At 42.4% G+C, this 16,011-nt stretch overlaps 2 protein-coding genes across 2 annotated transcripts in view; both read left to right on the top strand.

Moving 5' to 3' along the window:
- Positions 1-2,213, top strand: part of polr1a (RNA polymerase I subunit A) — a 29,958-nt gene extending 27,745 nt beyond the window's left edge. The window contains exons 34-37 of the mRNA XM_054597336.1: positions 231-431; positions 894-1,011; positions 1,163-1,327; positions 1,779-2,213. Of these exons, the coding sequence (XP_054453311.1) occupies positions 231-431; positions 894-1,011; positions 1,163-1,327; positions 1,779-1,879 (585 nt within the window). The 3' untranslated portion in view covers positions 1,880-2,213. The remainder of the gene's footprint in view (positions 1-230; positions 432-893; positions 1,012-1,162; positions 1,328-1,778) is intronic.
- A 96-nt stretch (positions 2,214-2,309) lies between these two features.
- On the top strand, positions 2,310-15,825 carry st3gal5 (ST3 beta-galactoside alpha-2,3-sialyltransferase 5). The gene is made up of 8 exons (XM_054597683.1): positions 2,310-2,398; positions 6,338-6,449; positions 8,359-8,473; positions 9,404-9,613; positions 10,943-11,079; positions 11,255-11,441; positions 13,053-13,211; positions 14,028-15,825. Exons 2-8 carry the CDS (start codon positions 6,418-6,420, stop codon positions 14,283-14,285), a joined length of 1,098 nt encoding a protein of 365 aa, XP_054453658.1. The 5' UTR covers positions 2,310-2,398; positions 6,338-6,417; the 3' UTR covers positions 14,286-15,825.
- Positions 15,826-16,011: the final 186 nt, after the last annotated feature.

Here is a 16,011-nt window from a genome sequence, read left to right as displayed (position 1 = left end):
AGAGCTCACAGCCCGGCAGCAGGGTCTCCTCATGCATGTATAGGCTAGTTGTTGGCCTCGGCTTGCAGCCATGATATTTAGTACATTGCGTTTTGAGTCTATGTGAGACTCCAGCATAACACTGTAGCAGTACAGTAGGTAGGGGGGGGCAACCCCTGATTTCCACCAGGTATTTCCACACACTGCCCCTGATTCCCGTCATTCCACCTCTCGTCTCCATCCGTTCTTAGGTCGACCTGGTCTTACCGGTGAGCAAGGTGCACTTTGACCTGACCTCGGTCCTGTCGACGCTGGCCCAGAACGCCGTCATTGTGGAGACCAAAGGCTTGACCCGCTGCCTGCTGGGCGAAACTACGACGAAGAGCGGAGAGAAAGAGACGGTTCTCAACTCAGAGGGCATCAACATGCAAGAAATGTTCAATCACAGTGATGTACGTAGCTCACCCGTCTCATTTTTAACATGAGACTTCTCTGTGGATTTAAGGGTGAAAGACAGATTAGCCAGAGCGATATATAGAGACCGTTTATTAAAACAAACCATGACTGATTGCTTTGCTTTTTTTGACTGCAGATAACATTTCAGTTGGCCTATCTAATTGTGTTGACTGTTTGAGATAATCTTTTCAGATAACTGACTCAGGCTTGTGATTATTCCTGTGTGCATTTCTTCGCAGTGAACTCAAATCAAAGCAAAGATCAGTGTTAATTTGGATAATAAAACTGTTTAAATGCTGAAAAAGAAAATGCAGTGACTTTGTCATCAAACAGGTTTTTGTTTAGGGCTAATTGATTAAGAAGTATTATTGTTTATAACGCTGTTATGTTATGAGGTTGCACTTTATATCATGGTTTGGTGACGATCCCAACATTGGGACTTTATTTTCTTTCTCCAGATCCTAGACATCAACAGACTGTACTCTAACGAGGTGCATGCCATGGCTAAAACATATGGGATTGAAGTGGCTCTGAAGGTCATAGAGAAGGAGATCAAAGATGTCTTTGCTGTCTACGGTACACACACACACACACACACACACACACACACACACACACACACACACACACACACACACACACACACACACACACAGTCAAACCCCAGATAGAAGACCACACGGCTGTCAGAACCACTCAGGTTTTGTGTTTCTCTGTCCCTGTCCAGGTATTGAGGTTGACCCCAGACATCTGTCACTTGTAGCAGATTACATGTGTTTTGAAGGCGTGTATAAGCCCCTGAACCGGCACGCCATCCAGTCCAACGCCTCCCCTCTGCAGCAGATGACCTTTGAGACCAGCTACAAATTCCTCAAACAGGCGACCATGCTAGGTGAGGAAATGAAAGATTGCGACTATGCACACATTTCTTCACTGAGGGTGACGGTGATGCTGTTTAAACATATTCTGCTCTAACTTAACTCCGCTTTGCTTTGGGAACAAGTGCGTAGAGATACATCTTGGCACTGCTCGTGAGATCACACTGTAGCCATGTCCGTTGGGCATGTTTGCAAAGGTGGTATATAATATAAATATTTTGTTAATATACAAATAATTTGTGCATTTTACAACATACGTTAAGTTCCTGTAATAAAAATGTAACATTCCAGTTTGAGTCATTGTGGTTTCCTGTCACATTCATCTTTCCTCCTTGAACCTTATCTTTGTATGCTTTCCTTCATGGCTGTTTCTCCTCCTCAGGGTCACACGACCAGTTTGAGTCATTGTGGTTTCCTGTCACATTCATCTTTGTGTGCTTTCCTTCATGGCTGTTCTCTCCTCAGGGTCACACGATGAGCTGGTGTCGCCCTCGGCCTGCCTGGTGGTGGGGAAGGTGGTGAAAGGTGGAACAGGACTGTTTGAGCTGAAGCAGCCTCTGCAGTAGGAGAGGAGACCATCACAAGTCCGGTTGGATGGATGTGGACCGATGTGGACCGATGTGATCACAGAGTCCTATGACGCTTTAAGTTATCTGACAAATAAACAACAATACATTTTGTCTCAGTTCCTACTTCATGTGGTGGGTGTGACTGTGATTGATCTTCAATATTTGAGGTTTTGATACAATTGTCCATGAATGAAATCGTTTGAGAGTGAATGTATAGAATGAATCACATTAATCTGCCTGTGTGCTCCTGTAACACTACAGACCTGCTCATCTGGTAGACTAGCAACCCTCTGTGTCTGTGTAATGCTGCCATTAAACATTAAAGCTTAATGTGGACCAAACAAAGAGTCATTGTGTTGTTCTTGTGGCTCCTCGGCTCTTATTATGAAAGACCGGAAGTGACGCTGATTGGCTCTCCGTGCTGAAGGAGGCTGAGGAGGTTCAGAGGAGGTTCAGAGGAGGAGGAGATGAGGATCGGGTCTAACGCAGGGTGAAGGACTCGTCCTGGGAGAGCAGGTGAGCACGGCAGGCTGTCGGTAGTCCGGCTCGGTCCGGTCCGGTCCGGCTCGGTAGTTATTCGAGGTAACGCGTTCATATCCATGCGTCCTACAGTGACCCGGGTCTGAAGGCTCCTTTACCCGGGACAGACTGACACAGGCTCCTTTACCCGGGACAGACTGACACAGGCTCCTTTACCCGGGACAGACTGACACACAGGCTCCTTTACCCGGGACAGACCGACACACAGGCTCTTTACCCGGGACAGACTGACACAGAGCTCCTTTACATCGGGACAGACTGACATCACAGACTCCTTTACCCGAATGGACATTAGACCGACACACAGGCTTCCTTTACCCGGGACAGACTGACACACAGGCTCCTTTACCCGGGACAGACTGACACACAGACTCCTTTACCATTAGGGACAGACTGACACACAGGCTCCTTTACCCGACAGACTGACATTACAGACTCCTTTACCCGGGACAGACTGACACAGGCTCCTCTTACCCGGGACAGACTGACACACAGACTCCTTTACCCGGGACAGACTGACACAGGCTCCTTTACCCGGACAGACTGACACACAGACTCCTTTACCCGGACAGACTGACACAGGCTCCTTTACCCGGGACAGACTGACACACAGACTCCTTTACCCGGACAGACTGACACACAGGCTCCTTTACCCGGACAGACTGACACAGGCTCCTTTACCCGGGACAGACTGACACAGGCTCCTTTACCCGGGACAGACTGACACAGGCTCCTTTACCCGGGACAGACTGACACACAGGCTCCTTTACCCGGGACAGACTGACACAGGCTCCTTTACCCGGGACAGACTGACACACAGACTCCTTTACCCGGGACAGACCGACACACAGGCTCCTTTACCCGGGACAGACTGACACATTAGGCTCCTTTACCATTACAGACTGACACACAGACTCCTTTACCCGGGACAGACTGACACAGGCTCCTTTACCCGGGACAGACTGACACACAGACTCCTTTACCCGGGACAGACTGACACACAGGCTCCTTTACCCGGGACAGACTGACACACAGACTCCTTTACCCGGGACAGACTGACACAGGCTCCTTTACCCGGGACAGACTGACACACAGACTCCTTTACCCGGGACAGACTGACACAGGCTCCTTTACCCGGGACAGACTGACACACAGACTCCTTTACCCGGGACAGACTGACACAGGCTCCTTTACCCGGGACAGACTGACACACAGACTCCTTTACCCGGGACAGACTGACACACAGGCTCCTTTACCCGGGACAGACTGACACAGGCTCCTTTACCCGGGACAGACTGACACAGGCTCCTTTACCGGGACAGACTGACACAGGCTCCTTTACCCGGGACAGACTGACACACAGGCTCCTTTACCCGGGACAGACTGACACACAGGCTCCTTTACCCGGGACAGACTGACACACAGGCTCCTTTACCCGGGACAGACTGACACAGGCTCCTTTACCCGGGACAGACTGACACACAGGCTCCTTTACCCGGGACAGACTGACACACAGGCTCCTTTACCCGGACAGACTGACACAGGCTCCTCTTTACCCGGGACAGACTGACACAGGCTCCTTTACCCGGGACAGACTGACACACAGGCTCCTTTAGAATGGGACAGACTGACACGGCTCCTCTACCCGGGACAGACTGACACACAGGCTCCTTTACCCGGGACAGACTGACACAGGCTCCTTTACCTAGAATGTGACTCTAGAGAAACGTTCCTCTAGAATGTGACATTAGAGAAAGGTTCCTCTAGAATGTGACTTTAGAGAAAGGTTCCTCTAGAATGTGACATTAGAGAAAGGTTCCTCTAGAATGTGACATCAGAGAAACGTTCCTCTAGAATGTGACATTAGAGAAACGTTCCTCTAGAATGTGACATTAGAGAAAGGTTCCTCTAGAATGTGACATTAGAGAAACGTTCCTCTAGAATGTGACATTAGAGAAACGTTCCTCTAGAATGTGACATTAGAGAAACGTTCCTCTAGAATGTGACATTAGAGAAACGTTCCTCTAGAATGTGACATTAGAGAAACGTTCCTCTAGAATGTGACATTAGAGAAACGTTCCTCTAGAATGTGACATCAGAGAAACGTTCCTCTAGAATGTGACATAGAATGAATGTGACATTAGAGAAACGTTCCTCTAGAATGTGACATTAGAGAAACGTTCCTCTAGAATGTGACATTAGAGAAACGTTCCTCTAGAATGTGACATTAGAGAAACGTTCCTCTAGAATGTGACATTAGAGAAACGTTCCTCCTCTAGAATGTGACATTAGAGAAACGTTCCTCTAGAATGTGACATTAGAGAAACGTTCCTCTAGAATGTGACATTAGAGAAACGTTCCTCATAGAGAAACGTTCCTCTAGAATGACATTAGAGAAACGTTCCTCTAGAATGTGACATTAGAGAAACGTTCCTCTAGAATGTGACATTAGAGAAACGTTCCTCTAGAATGTGACATTAGAGAAAGGTTCCTCTAGAATGTGACATTAGAGAAAGTTCCTCTAGAATGTGACATTAGAGAAACGTTCCTCTAGAATGTGACATTAGAGAAAGGTTCCTCTAGAATGTGACATTAGAGAAACGTTCCTCTCTAGAATGTGACATTAGAGAAACGTTCCTCTAGAATGTGACATTAGAGAAACGTTCCTCTAGAATGTGACATTAGAGAAACGTTCCTCTAGAATGTGACATTAGAGAAACGTTCCTCTAGAATGTGACATTAGAGAAACGTTCCTCTAAATGTGACATTAGAGAAAGGTTCCTCTAGAATGTGACATTAGAGAAACGTTCCTCTAGAATGTGACATTAGAGAAACGTTCCTCTAGAATGTGACATTAGAGAAACGTTCCTCTAGAATGTGACATCAGAGAAACGTTCCTCTAGAATGTGACATTAGAGAAACGTTCCTCTAGAATGTGACATTAGAGAAACGTTCCTCTAGAATGTGACATTAGAGAAACGTTCCTCTAGAATGTGACATTAGAGAAACGTTCCTCTAGAATGTGACATTAGAGAAACGCGTTCTCTAGAGTGAACCGTTCCTCTAGAATGTGACATTAGAGAAACGTTCCTCTAGAATGTGACATTTAGAGAAACGTTCCTCTAGAATGTGACATTAGAGAAACGTTCCTCTAGAATGTGACTTTAGAGAAAGGTTCCTCTAGAATGTGACATTAGAGAAAGGTTCCTCTAGAATGTGACATTAGAGAAAGGTTCCTCTAGAATGTGACATTAGAGAAACGTTCCTCTAGAATGTGACATCAGAGAAAGGTTCCTCTAGAATGTGACATTAGAGAAAGGTTCCTCTAGAATGTGACATTAGAGAAAGGTTCCTCTAGAATGTGACATTAGAGAAAGGTTCCTCTAGAATGTGACTTTAGAGAAAGGTTCCTCTAGAATGTGACATTAGAGGAACGTTTCTCTAGAATGTGACATTAGAGAAAGGTTCCTCTAGAATGTGACTTTAGAGAAAGGTTCCTCTAGAATGTGACTTTAGAGAAAGGTTCCTCTAGAATGTGACATTAGAGAAAGGTTCCTCTAGAATGTGACATTAGAGGAACGTTTCTCTAAAGTCACATTCTAGAGAAACGTTTCTCTAAAGTCACACTTATATAAATAAGACTACCAATAACATAGCAATGTTCAAAATAAGTTCCATTTTGAACATTGGACTTGACTTTGAACAGTAACTATTTTAATAAGTGATTCAATAACCTTTTCCATAGTTGTAACCATGTTATAATGTGCAGGTATTAGCTAGAACAAAAGATCATTTTATCTCCAGTAGCAACAGTGTGCACCTCCCACACTGCAGACATGACCTCAGCTGTTGATCAACTGTCCCATAATGCGTTGTTCCCTTCCATGGCTAACATCCTTGTGTATGTGTGTCCAGGACCAGATCCCTGAGAGCGTCCCAGCTCATCACAGACACCAGAGGAGTTCTCAGATTCCAGAGGAGTGGATGAGAACAACATGAGACTTCCTAAATGCTGGGCAGCGCACAGGTGAGGCCCACAGAACACAGAACACAGAACACAGAACACAGACGGCTACAGTTCTCTCTGGTGGTGGTGAGGTAGACCCTGACACTGTTATTATGCCCTTAAAGGAGAACAGTGGCATCATAGTCCCCGCCAGTTTGTTTGTGTCTATTTTGTTATCAGTTGATGCAACTTTTAGTTACTTGATAAAAGCCTTTTTAATATATAAAACAGGAGCGCTCTAAATCTACAGTATTAACCCAGACGTGGCAGTTACGGGCACCAACGAAACACAACTCGACTCTGAAAGTGAAAGGGGGAAAAAAGGATCTGTGGATCCGTTTGTCTTATTTTAAGAAAATGAAAATCAGCCAACTGTGGAGTCTGAAAGTAGTCTTCCTGATAGCTTAAATCGTGACTTCTCTACCCACACAGTGGCAGGAAGAATGAGGTCTGGCAACCTGTGACTCTTTAGCACGAACTAAACAAAGCATCGACACATTCCTTCCATCTGTTGTTGAAGAATGCTCTTTTGTTTTTGATTTATCAATTCAAATCGCTTAGCTAAAAATCTTCCACTGCATTCTAAATGTGATCCATTCCTTAACGGGAACACCTTTATTATTTTTGGATGGGTCAATGCTTTTATTCATTCACTTCCTTAACTTTTGTGATGGATATCTCTTTGTGCACCGCATTGCTGAGTGAAAAGAATATGGAATTGTTTCTGTGACACTTTAGTCAGATAGTTGGGCCTAACTGCCATTGTCTTTTCATATCCACGTTTACGCGCTTAAAACCTGAGAAGGTATTAAAACCTGAGAAGGTATTAAAACCTGAGAGGGTTTTTAAGAGAGTAAGGAAAAGACAGAAAGACGATGAATAAATAATAATCAGATGAATAAATGATTTGAACTTTAATGTCGATGTGGAGTTGCATAACCAATACGTTGTTTTTTTTTACTACAAGAACAGACAGAGCAAGAATGCTTTCAACTGAAACGGGTACTAGAATGCAGGCTATTTGTGGAATAAAGGCTCAACTGTGGAGGCAGGACATGGAAGCCTCAGTTACTGTTGTCTTAAAAGCTGGAATAAATAGATCTGAGTAGCTGAAGTGACTAGTTGGGCTAAAACTTTGCTTTTAGATGCATCCCTGCACGGAAGTTCTACAGTCATGAATCGTGTTTTGCAAATATTTACATTTTTTATCTTCTCTGAAAATGACTTAAGGAGTCTACAGGGTATTCAGCACACCAGTGCTATGCATTGTCAGCCTTTTCCTGTGTCTGCGCGTTACCCCGTGACGGATGCATACACCTCTTTTCACATCTCATTTTACTTTATTTTTATCTTTATTTATATACATCTTGTATTCAGTACAACAAAAAATACAGTTACTGTTACAAAAACATGTGTTACATTCTAATACCATGACTTTATGTATGCACGAAAAAAAAATAGATGAAAACCCCAAATGTGGTTTTGTGCCTATTCTGAAGAATAAGCGATCACCCTGATTCTCTGAATCAAGAATCTTTTACAGCAGGCTGATCTTGTTCACACGCTCTCTGCATGCACAGGCCTGTGTTTCTGCAACCGCCGTGGTTCACCGCTGTGTTATTTTAGCATTGTTTAGTGCCTTGCAAACAGATCGTCCTGCAGACGGTAGCTTGAATTCTTTTCTCTCATGCATAGAGCCGACACTTTGCTCACTTGATGATTGACATCTGTGGTGTAATTAGTGAACTCAAAATGATTTACATATTATTTCTCGGATGTAGCATGCATATTTTTGCAAATCTGTTCCCGTTTGTCGGCTTACCTCCTCCAGCATCTGAGTCAATTCTTGTGACTGTCATTTAAACACAACGTTAAACCAAAATCTCATATTCCCCTTCCTCTATCTTGCTGCGTGTGTTTCTGTGTGCAGGTGTGTGTTGGTAGTTGTTGTGGCTTTAGGTGTTCTGTGGATGGTCTCTCTACCGTGGACGGAGACGGAGATAAGCAAACCTCTGGACTGGCACGTCAACCATGCACATAAAAAGGTGAGAGGACAGGTAGAGCTGAGTGTCTAGCAAGCTCTCACGTTTACCGTGTACTAACAAGTATTTAGAAATGAAAGTAAGGGTTGGGTAACCGGTTCTCATAGGCACACCTTCCACAAGTTGTCATAGCTTTTTTTTTCTCTCACAATATGTCAGGAAAGGAAATATTTGTATATTCCATATTAAACTGATCCACTATCCACTGAGTTTACAGATGTTTCTTTCCTAATGTAAGTGTATAGGGAAACATGGCATCATGTGATGAGACAAGAAATTGTTGGCGTTGAAAGTCAAGCTGGCCCCTACGTCGTTACTACAGCCACCCATGAAGATAGGCTGGTGATGTCTGGACACAGACTATATCTATATCTGACCTTTTCTGATTTCAGAAGCGCATAAGATATGCCTGCACTCTGATACATGTTTTTGTCGGATTTAATCAAACTGCGTTTGAGAAGGCGTGAACACAGTGGTCGTACTCTGGTTCGGAGGCCAGCTCTCACCAGCGGTATCGGTCTCTCGATTGCATTGAGAAAATAATTTGATCGCAATCGCAGGAAGCCAAACAAAACGCAGAGGGTGACTGGCTGACACAGGTCAAACATACGGGACATGCTAGATGAAGTCCACATAAATAGTGATGTTTAAAAAACTGGAGATAAACTAGAGGAGAAGGCATTGGTGTGCACAGTAGATGAGTGCCGAGTCCAAATAGTTTTTCTTCATTCAGTCCACTTTAATCTGTGCTACATACTAAATAGGAAACAAACCAAAAGTATCGATGTCAGCCCGACTATGGCTGGTGGAAGTACCCGCTGAACAAGCCCAGGACCAACCTACACACACACGCCTGCACACGCTATGAACTATGACCTTAAGATCACTGTTATAAAACAAACTTGTTTTCACAACCGTGCGTTCCACTCGCAGCAGGTGCACGAGCACGTGCGCAGAGTTCTGGGGAGTCGGTGTCGTCCCAGAGGCACCAGGCGGAGCTTGTCGGATCGCCTCCCAGCTTCCAGTCACATGACCCAGCCCTTTCTGTGGAAGGATGTGCCGTTCCCGAATGATCTCTTCCTGTATCCGCCACCCTTCGGCTTCAGAGGTCTCCAGGGAAAAGTAGAGGACCTGCTGAAGCAGGTGAATGCACCTTATAAAACTAATCTTCTAAGCATGTGATCGTTTATATTGTAGCCATATTAATTTAGTTGCACCTTGTGTGTTGTTAGCTGCCTGAAACAGGGAAATGCCAAAACCCTTTCAAAAACCTCTGCCACATATCAGCTGTTGTTTCAAATGTGGTTTTACTTGTTTTATATACTATGTGACCCTTAGTGTGTTGTCCTTATTTATCCCTACAAGTATTTTTCTCACTTCTTTCTGAAAGAACTGACAAACCAATGAGGGTCGTCACAGTTTTATTCAAACCCATCGGTTATCTTAAGCCTACAGTCACCTGCAGGTGATGTTCCCTTTCCAGTCCACCTGTAAATGTGAGCCCGTGGATCAGCCCTCTACACGCCCACATTCAGACATAAATGGTCAATGCAAAGCACTTCATGAACGCTGATGAGTGTCACTGCAATGTGTATATGTTGACCCCAATCCAACCGATTGCTTCCAAAATAATCGCGTCAATCTGCAATCTCCCCCCCCCATTTTAAAATGGAAGTTTCTTTATTAAAGTGTTTTGACGGTGACCTCGGCCAGAATAATGATTATTTATCTGATAATAAGCATATGGAGTGTAATGATTGTTCTGGAGCTGTCGCTGCCTTTATTATCATTCTTTACTAGTGTGCAAAGATGTGCCAAGTGAGTCAACAGGAGAAGGCAGTGTGTGGTGTGCGTGTGCATGTGTGTGTGTGTGTTTGTTCCTTCATATTATCTTGGCAAGGAGTGTTTATTTTTTCTCGTCCAAGGCTTATACCAAATAAATGGCTAATTACTATGTTTCACTTGTAAACAGCCATCTTGCGCATCATCCATACTTAAAAAATCAATATGTATTTTTACCTTACTAAACAAAGCATCATTCTGTTCACAGTAAAAGTACAGTAGAAGCAAAAGAGCAAAAGGAGTGGGGCATGTAACTGTAGCAAAGCTTATTTAATTTAGGGAATTAAAAGGTTTAAATGTGCTAAATTTGATACTCCGAGCATTAACATATGAGCAAACAACCATCAGTTGTGTAAAGATATAGAAGACTAATGTCTACCTGAGCAGAGAACGGGGTTGCTCTCCCTCTGTGTTTGTTGTTATCACGTAGCTCAGCAATCACCATGTTGAAAGCAGTCGAGAGGCCATAGAAATGCTCCCAATCTCATATTTAGCATCTTTAGATAATTATAAATTCATACCTAAATTCTTAAAAGAACAAAAAGTGCATCTTTATGTTCCTGTAAGAACAGTACTTTTCATAACACATACCTAATGATTCTATCTGTGATTCTTTCTTTTCTCTTCAAGCTGCCAGACTCTGACTCAGTGCCGCAGGCAGAGAAGACATCAGATAAATGTCGGCGGTGCGTGGTCATGGGAAATGGAGGCATTCTCCGAGGCCTGGAGTTGGGCTCACTGATTGACCAGTTTGACATGATTATCAGGTTAGAAACCCTCATGTGATGATAACTGTGATAATCCATTTTTGAGATTGGGTTTGACTGTAGTGCCACATGTTGGGTAACTTATTATCAACACTGACACTCCCCACTGTGTGTAAGAACCAATAAGGCCACATGACTCGGTTATTTTCATTTAAAATCAATGACCCTCCTTCAGGTTAAACAGTGGGCCTTTGGGAGAATTCAGCGTTGACGTCGGGAATCGAACCAGCATCAGGATGAGTTACCCAGAGGGCACACCGCTCCATTGGATGGACACAGACCCTCACACTCTGTTTGTAGCTGTGGTGTATAAAGGTGTAGACATCAGCTGGACCTCTGCCATGGTCAACAAGCTCACTGTGGTGAGTACAGGTGATTGGGATGTGTTTCTGTGTTTGTGTCCACAAGTACAGGAATACACTCCTAGGGAAAGTACTGCTCACATTTAAAGATATGGCAATACAAAATGATCAAAAAAATGTCAACATTGATTTTGACAATCAGAAAACTACACTAAGTTGGCTGAACCAAGCGATATTTTTAGTTACATTAAAAGGGTCAAGGATGTAATGCAATGTTTGTTAATCTTTTTAAGGTCAGGAAGCAGCAATTCTTCATTTCTAAGAAACAAAAAATTAAAACCATCTGTTAGGATAAATGGATTACTGATGAAGCCATAAATAAAGCGTTCAAATTAGTTTATCAATCTCATGTCACATTTCAGCATTCACCCATTCATGCACTGATAGCAGGGCTACAATGCAAGAGACCACCTGCCCTTCTGGACTATCTCACCATTCACATCAACATTTACACACCAGGAGCAATTTGGGGTTAAGTGTCTTGACCAAGGACACATCGACATGAACTGGAGGAGCCGGGGATCGAACCCCCGATCCTCTGATTGAAGGACGACGTTGAAGTGCTCTACCTTATCCATAAACTGCCTGTTTTTGCAACCGACAGGCTCAGATTGTGTCTGTGTCCAATGGAAAGGACCCTACAGAGAAATAAAAGTGATGATCCGGTCTGTTTGTTGTTGGGTCTAACCAGGTGCTGCTCGGAGAAGTCTCCCTCTGAAATTTCAAGTCGCATCCACATTTTTGAAATCAGCTAAATATTCAGCCATGACTTTGTAAATCTTTTAGAAAACACGCTTTCTGTACTTCGACGGACCTTCTCGCGCCAACTCTCACTTACATTTCCGTTTTTTCGACCGGCAACAAGTCACATGACACAATAACACACAGCAAGGTAAAGAATTATTTCTCTGTAGGCTCCTTTCCATAACGTTGTCAGACCCACCACAATCTGAGCCCGTCAGTGGCAATAACAAGCACTTGCAGCATTGACAGTGAGGAGTTGCCCTGTGGTTTACACTGCAGCCTGTTTAGAGGCTGCCAGTTGCATTCCCGCTCAATACTGGTGACTAGTAGTTCTCTTGAATACCTATGTTGAATACACTTCCTGTAAGTCGCTTTGGATAAAAGCGTCTGCTACATGACTGTAATGTAATGTAATGTAATGTACTGGTCCAATTTCAAAAACTATTGTCCCTGTAACTCACTTAGACGCAAAAAAAAAAAAGCACACCTTCACATTACAGACAGTGACTTTGAAACAAAGTTATACCAGGTTTTGTTTAACAAGGGTTGGACCAGCCTCACCAGCTCCATTCAGTCTGCCCCGAAGGCATCAGGTCTACTCATATGTAATACTTTCTATGAACATGTGATGATACTCCTTCTCTGAATGGATCTCCATGCATCTTCTGAGTTTGCAAGCACCCCTCCTTCATGTTGACCTGTTCCTCCTATTGCTTTTCTTCTTGATGCCATCACAGAATGTAGTACTTGTGTGATCAAGATTCAAAAACTGATCCGTAATGTTGAGAAAAAATGTGTATATAATAAAGAAAAAAGCTTGCACTGTTAAAGATCAGAGTTATGACAACACTGCGCTTTGTTTTGCAGCCTCTCTGGGACTGGCTCTTCTTCTGGCAGAAGGTTCCTGATCAGCTCCATCTTGAGTCCCACAGGTTCAGACTTCTAAACCCACTTGTCATCAGAGAGACCGCTTTGGACCTACTGCAATACCCTCCACCAGGATCCCATCTGTGGCGAAGCGACCAGGTAATAGAATCTTCCCGTACTAGGGATTAAATCTGTTAGTCTGCTCTAACAGCCGAGGTAAAGTGACGAGAATGAACACGATGCAACCTGTATTGTTACTGCTTATTACACGATGGAGACCGACCTCTGGTGGGCGTGCTGTGCATTACAATACATCACATAAATACAGCATCATAGAAAGCACAGCGCCTGTATTTATATCGGTATTTCCCAAAACTGGGGGCATGCTGACAGCTATTTACTGTAGGTGAACCACCAACTATGGATAAGTACCTCATACAACGCCACTTCAAACAATCCAAACTATCAATTTAAGCTCAATGTGACAGAATATGTGTCTCTTGGCATTTGGCATTTGGCATAAACCATGTTCAGTGGGAATAACGTGCAGGGTTTTTTTCAATGAATAAACCTATATTTATAATGTATTTTTTGTTTATAGTTGAGGTATCACCTTTTCTTAAATTGACCAGTTTTCCCTTATAATCTAAACAGTCGGAGTTACATCGTTTGAAATTTAGTTTAAATAGAGTTTTTATGATATGTTTTAGTATCCTAAATTATTATTGTGAATGATTTAGCTATCGAAAAATGTAAAACTAAAATTTTAGAATGTCTTAATTACAAGTACAAAAGCAATTTTCCTAGAAAATATGGGATGTGATAAAACACGGGAAACAACAACAAAGATTTCAGGAAATCAGACTATTACTGATTGTTTTCTCCTGAACCAGGTGGTTGAGTCAATAATAAGTTAATAAATAAATGATGACAATGATGTTTTTTCCCTTAATAAGAGATTTCTTTTCTCCACAGAATGTGCCTACCATTGGGGTCTCTGCACTGAGTTTAGCCAGTCTGCTGTGTGACGAGGTCAGCCTGGCAGGCTTCGGTTACAACCTTTCCCAGCAGAGGGCACCGCTGCACTACTACGACCAGCAGTCCATGGCCGCCATGCTGAAGCAGACTTCACACAACGTGGACAGAGAGACTGAACTCCTGCAGGGCCTGGTCAGAGACGGAGCCATCACTGACCTGACAGGGGGCATTCACTGCTCCTTCTGCCCCCGCTGACCCCAAGGCTTTTAACAATATAAAGAACTTCCCTTTTCTGTTTTTAAGAGCGAAGTACACACTTGACATAAACAGTGAAAAGCAACGGCAAGAGCAAAGGACTTACAAACATTTGAGAAGCAGGGAAGAAAAGAAAAAAGAAAACGGGTGAGAGAAAACTTGGCACATAGACAGAAATAAATCCAGCCCAATTGATGTCATTTTTGTAACAAAGTGCTTCTTGAAGAACAAGGGACATAACAACTACAGTGCCCTCCTAACCTTTAACTGAAGAAACATTACATTCTTATCATGAGACAAATGTTTTTCTCAAAAATATATGTGCCACAATTATTGGCACCCCTTCATTTAATATTTTCTAGGGGTGCCAATAATTGTGGCACACATGTTTTGGAGAAAAATATTTATTTAATGTCAACATTTTTTTTTTTTTCCAATAATTTTACTTCAATGAAAAGGTAAGATTTTTCTGAATATTTTGAGTGAAAGACCAAGAGGATAAACAGCAAAGACATTTTTCACAGCTTGTTTTGCTCATATTCACTAAGGGTTACAATGATTCTGGAGGGCACTGTAAATTGAAGTTACTCTGGTGATATTGGTGCCTCTTGGGCTTTACAAGTTTTTAAAATTGCAAAAGGTAAAAAGGCAATTTTAAAATGTCTGAAGAAATGGCCTCATAGCAGCAATTTGATTAATCTGTCCCATAGACTTTTAAACCAACCATTTAATAAAATTCCTTCTGCTGCTTCAGTTGTTAATACAATATTTTCTTATTTGCATCATAAAAGTTCTCCCAAGCACTGTGATTTAAAACAGTTCTATCAAAACCTTCCTAGTAAGCAGACTAAACTGAGCCAAAACTGTTCTTCCACTGGATCGAAAGACATTTTGTCCACATTCAAATATTGAATGACATAGTAAGATATGTAAAAATGCAATTTGAAGAAGTAGAGCATGTTATTTATGTATGGTAACACTGGAACAAAACAAATCTTTATTTCATTTAATTTGTTTTAAATATTTGAAGTATATGAAAATGTATTTCTTCACAGTTTTATTTGTAATTTTTAAAGGTGTTGGGAAAAAAAGATGGGATTTCTGTGTTGCCTACAGAATGCTGATAGACTACAATATTTGTCATTCCACTGTAAATAAGCAGCAAAACTACTTAGCAATTACTGTTGTTAGTTTTCTCTGCGCTGCTAATGGTAGAACTTTGTTTGATGATTCACAAGAATTCAGATTTTTGTATTTTACAACTGCACCTTGTTTATTCTGCAGTACTCCAAAATGGTTGATCCGTAAAACAAATTGTGCACACATGAAATGTGTCATTTATGAATTGTCTTTTGTTTTTTAAGGTCATGCATCATTCTCATTGTTTGTGTTGCAGTTGATAACATTTACACGGCACACATATACTCGTTTTTGAGCTAACGCTCTCAATTTCATCCATATCACAACATATTGTTCTTTCATTTCAGGGGAGATTGTCGGTACTTGTGTTTGACTTTTGTTATTATTAAATATGCTAAGAAATGAGTACATTATCACACAGCGAGTGGTTTATTTGCATGTGAGTGATTATTCATGACTCATTTCCAAGTTTCTTATTGTCATTTTTTTTCTTCAATAACTGCGATTTAATGATTTAAATCTCCCCATCATGTCCATTATATGGTCGAGATCCAGGGTTCCTATCAGTGCGCAGGGTTACAGCTGT

The sequence above is a fragment of the Anoplopoma fimbria genome, chromosome 4, assembly GCF_027596085.1.
Source record: "Anoplopoma fimbria isolate UVic2021 breed Golden Eagle Sablefish chromosome 4, Afim_UVic_2022, whole genome shotgun sequence".
NCBI classification, from domain to species: Eukaryota; Metazoa; Chordata; class Actinopteri; order Perciformes; family Anoplopomatidae; genus Anoplopoma; species Anoplopoma fimbria.
Note: the sequence above shows the minus strand (reverse complement) of the source record. Positions and strands in the feature narration are given on the sequence as shown.

What these genes read in the sequence shown, in the direction of transcription:
- st3gal5 (XM_054597683.1), top strand. Translation starts at nt 6,418, where the DNA reads ATGAGACTTCCTAAATGCTGGGCAGCGCACAG. An exon ending in TCAACCATGCACATAAAAAG is followed by an intron (nt 8,474 to 9,403) that starts GTGAGAGGACAG and finishes TTCCACTCGCAG; the next exon opens with CAGGTGCACGAGCACGTGCG. An exon ending in CAGTTTGACATGATTATCAG is followed by an intron (nt 11,080 to 11,254) that starts GTTAGAAACCCT and finishes ACCCTCCTTCAG; the next exon opens with GTTAAACAGTGGGCCTTTGG.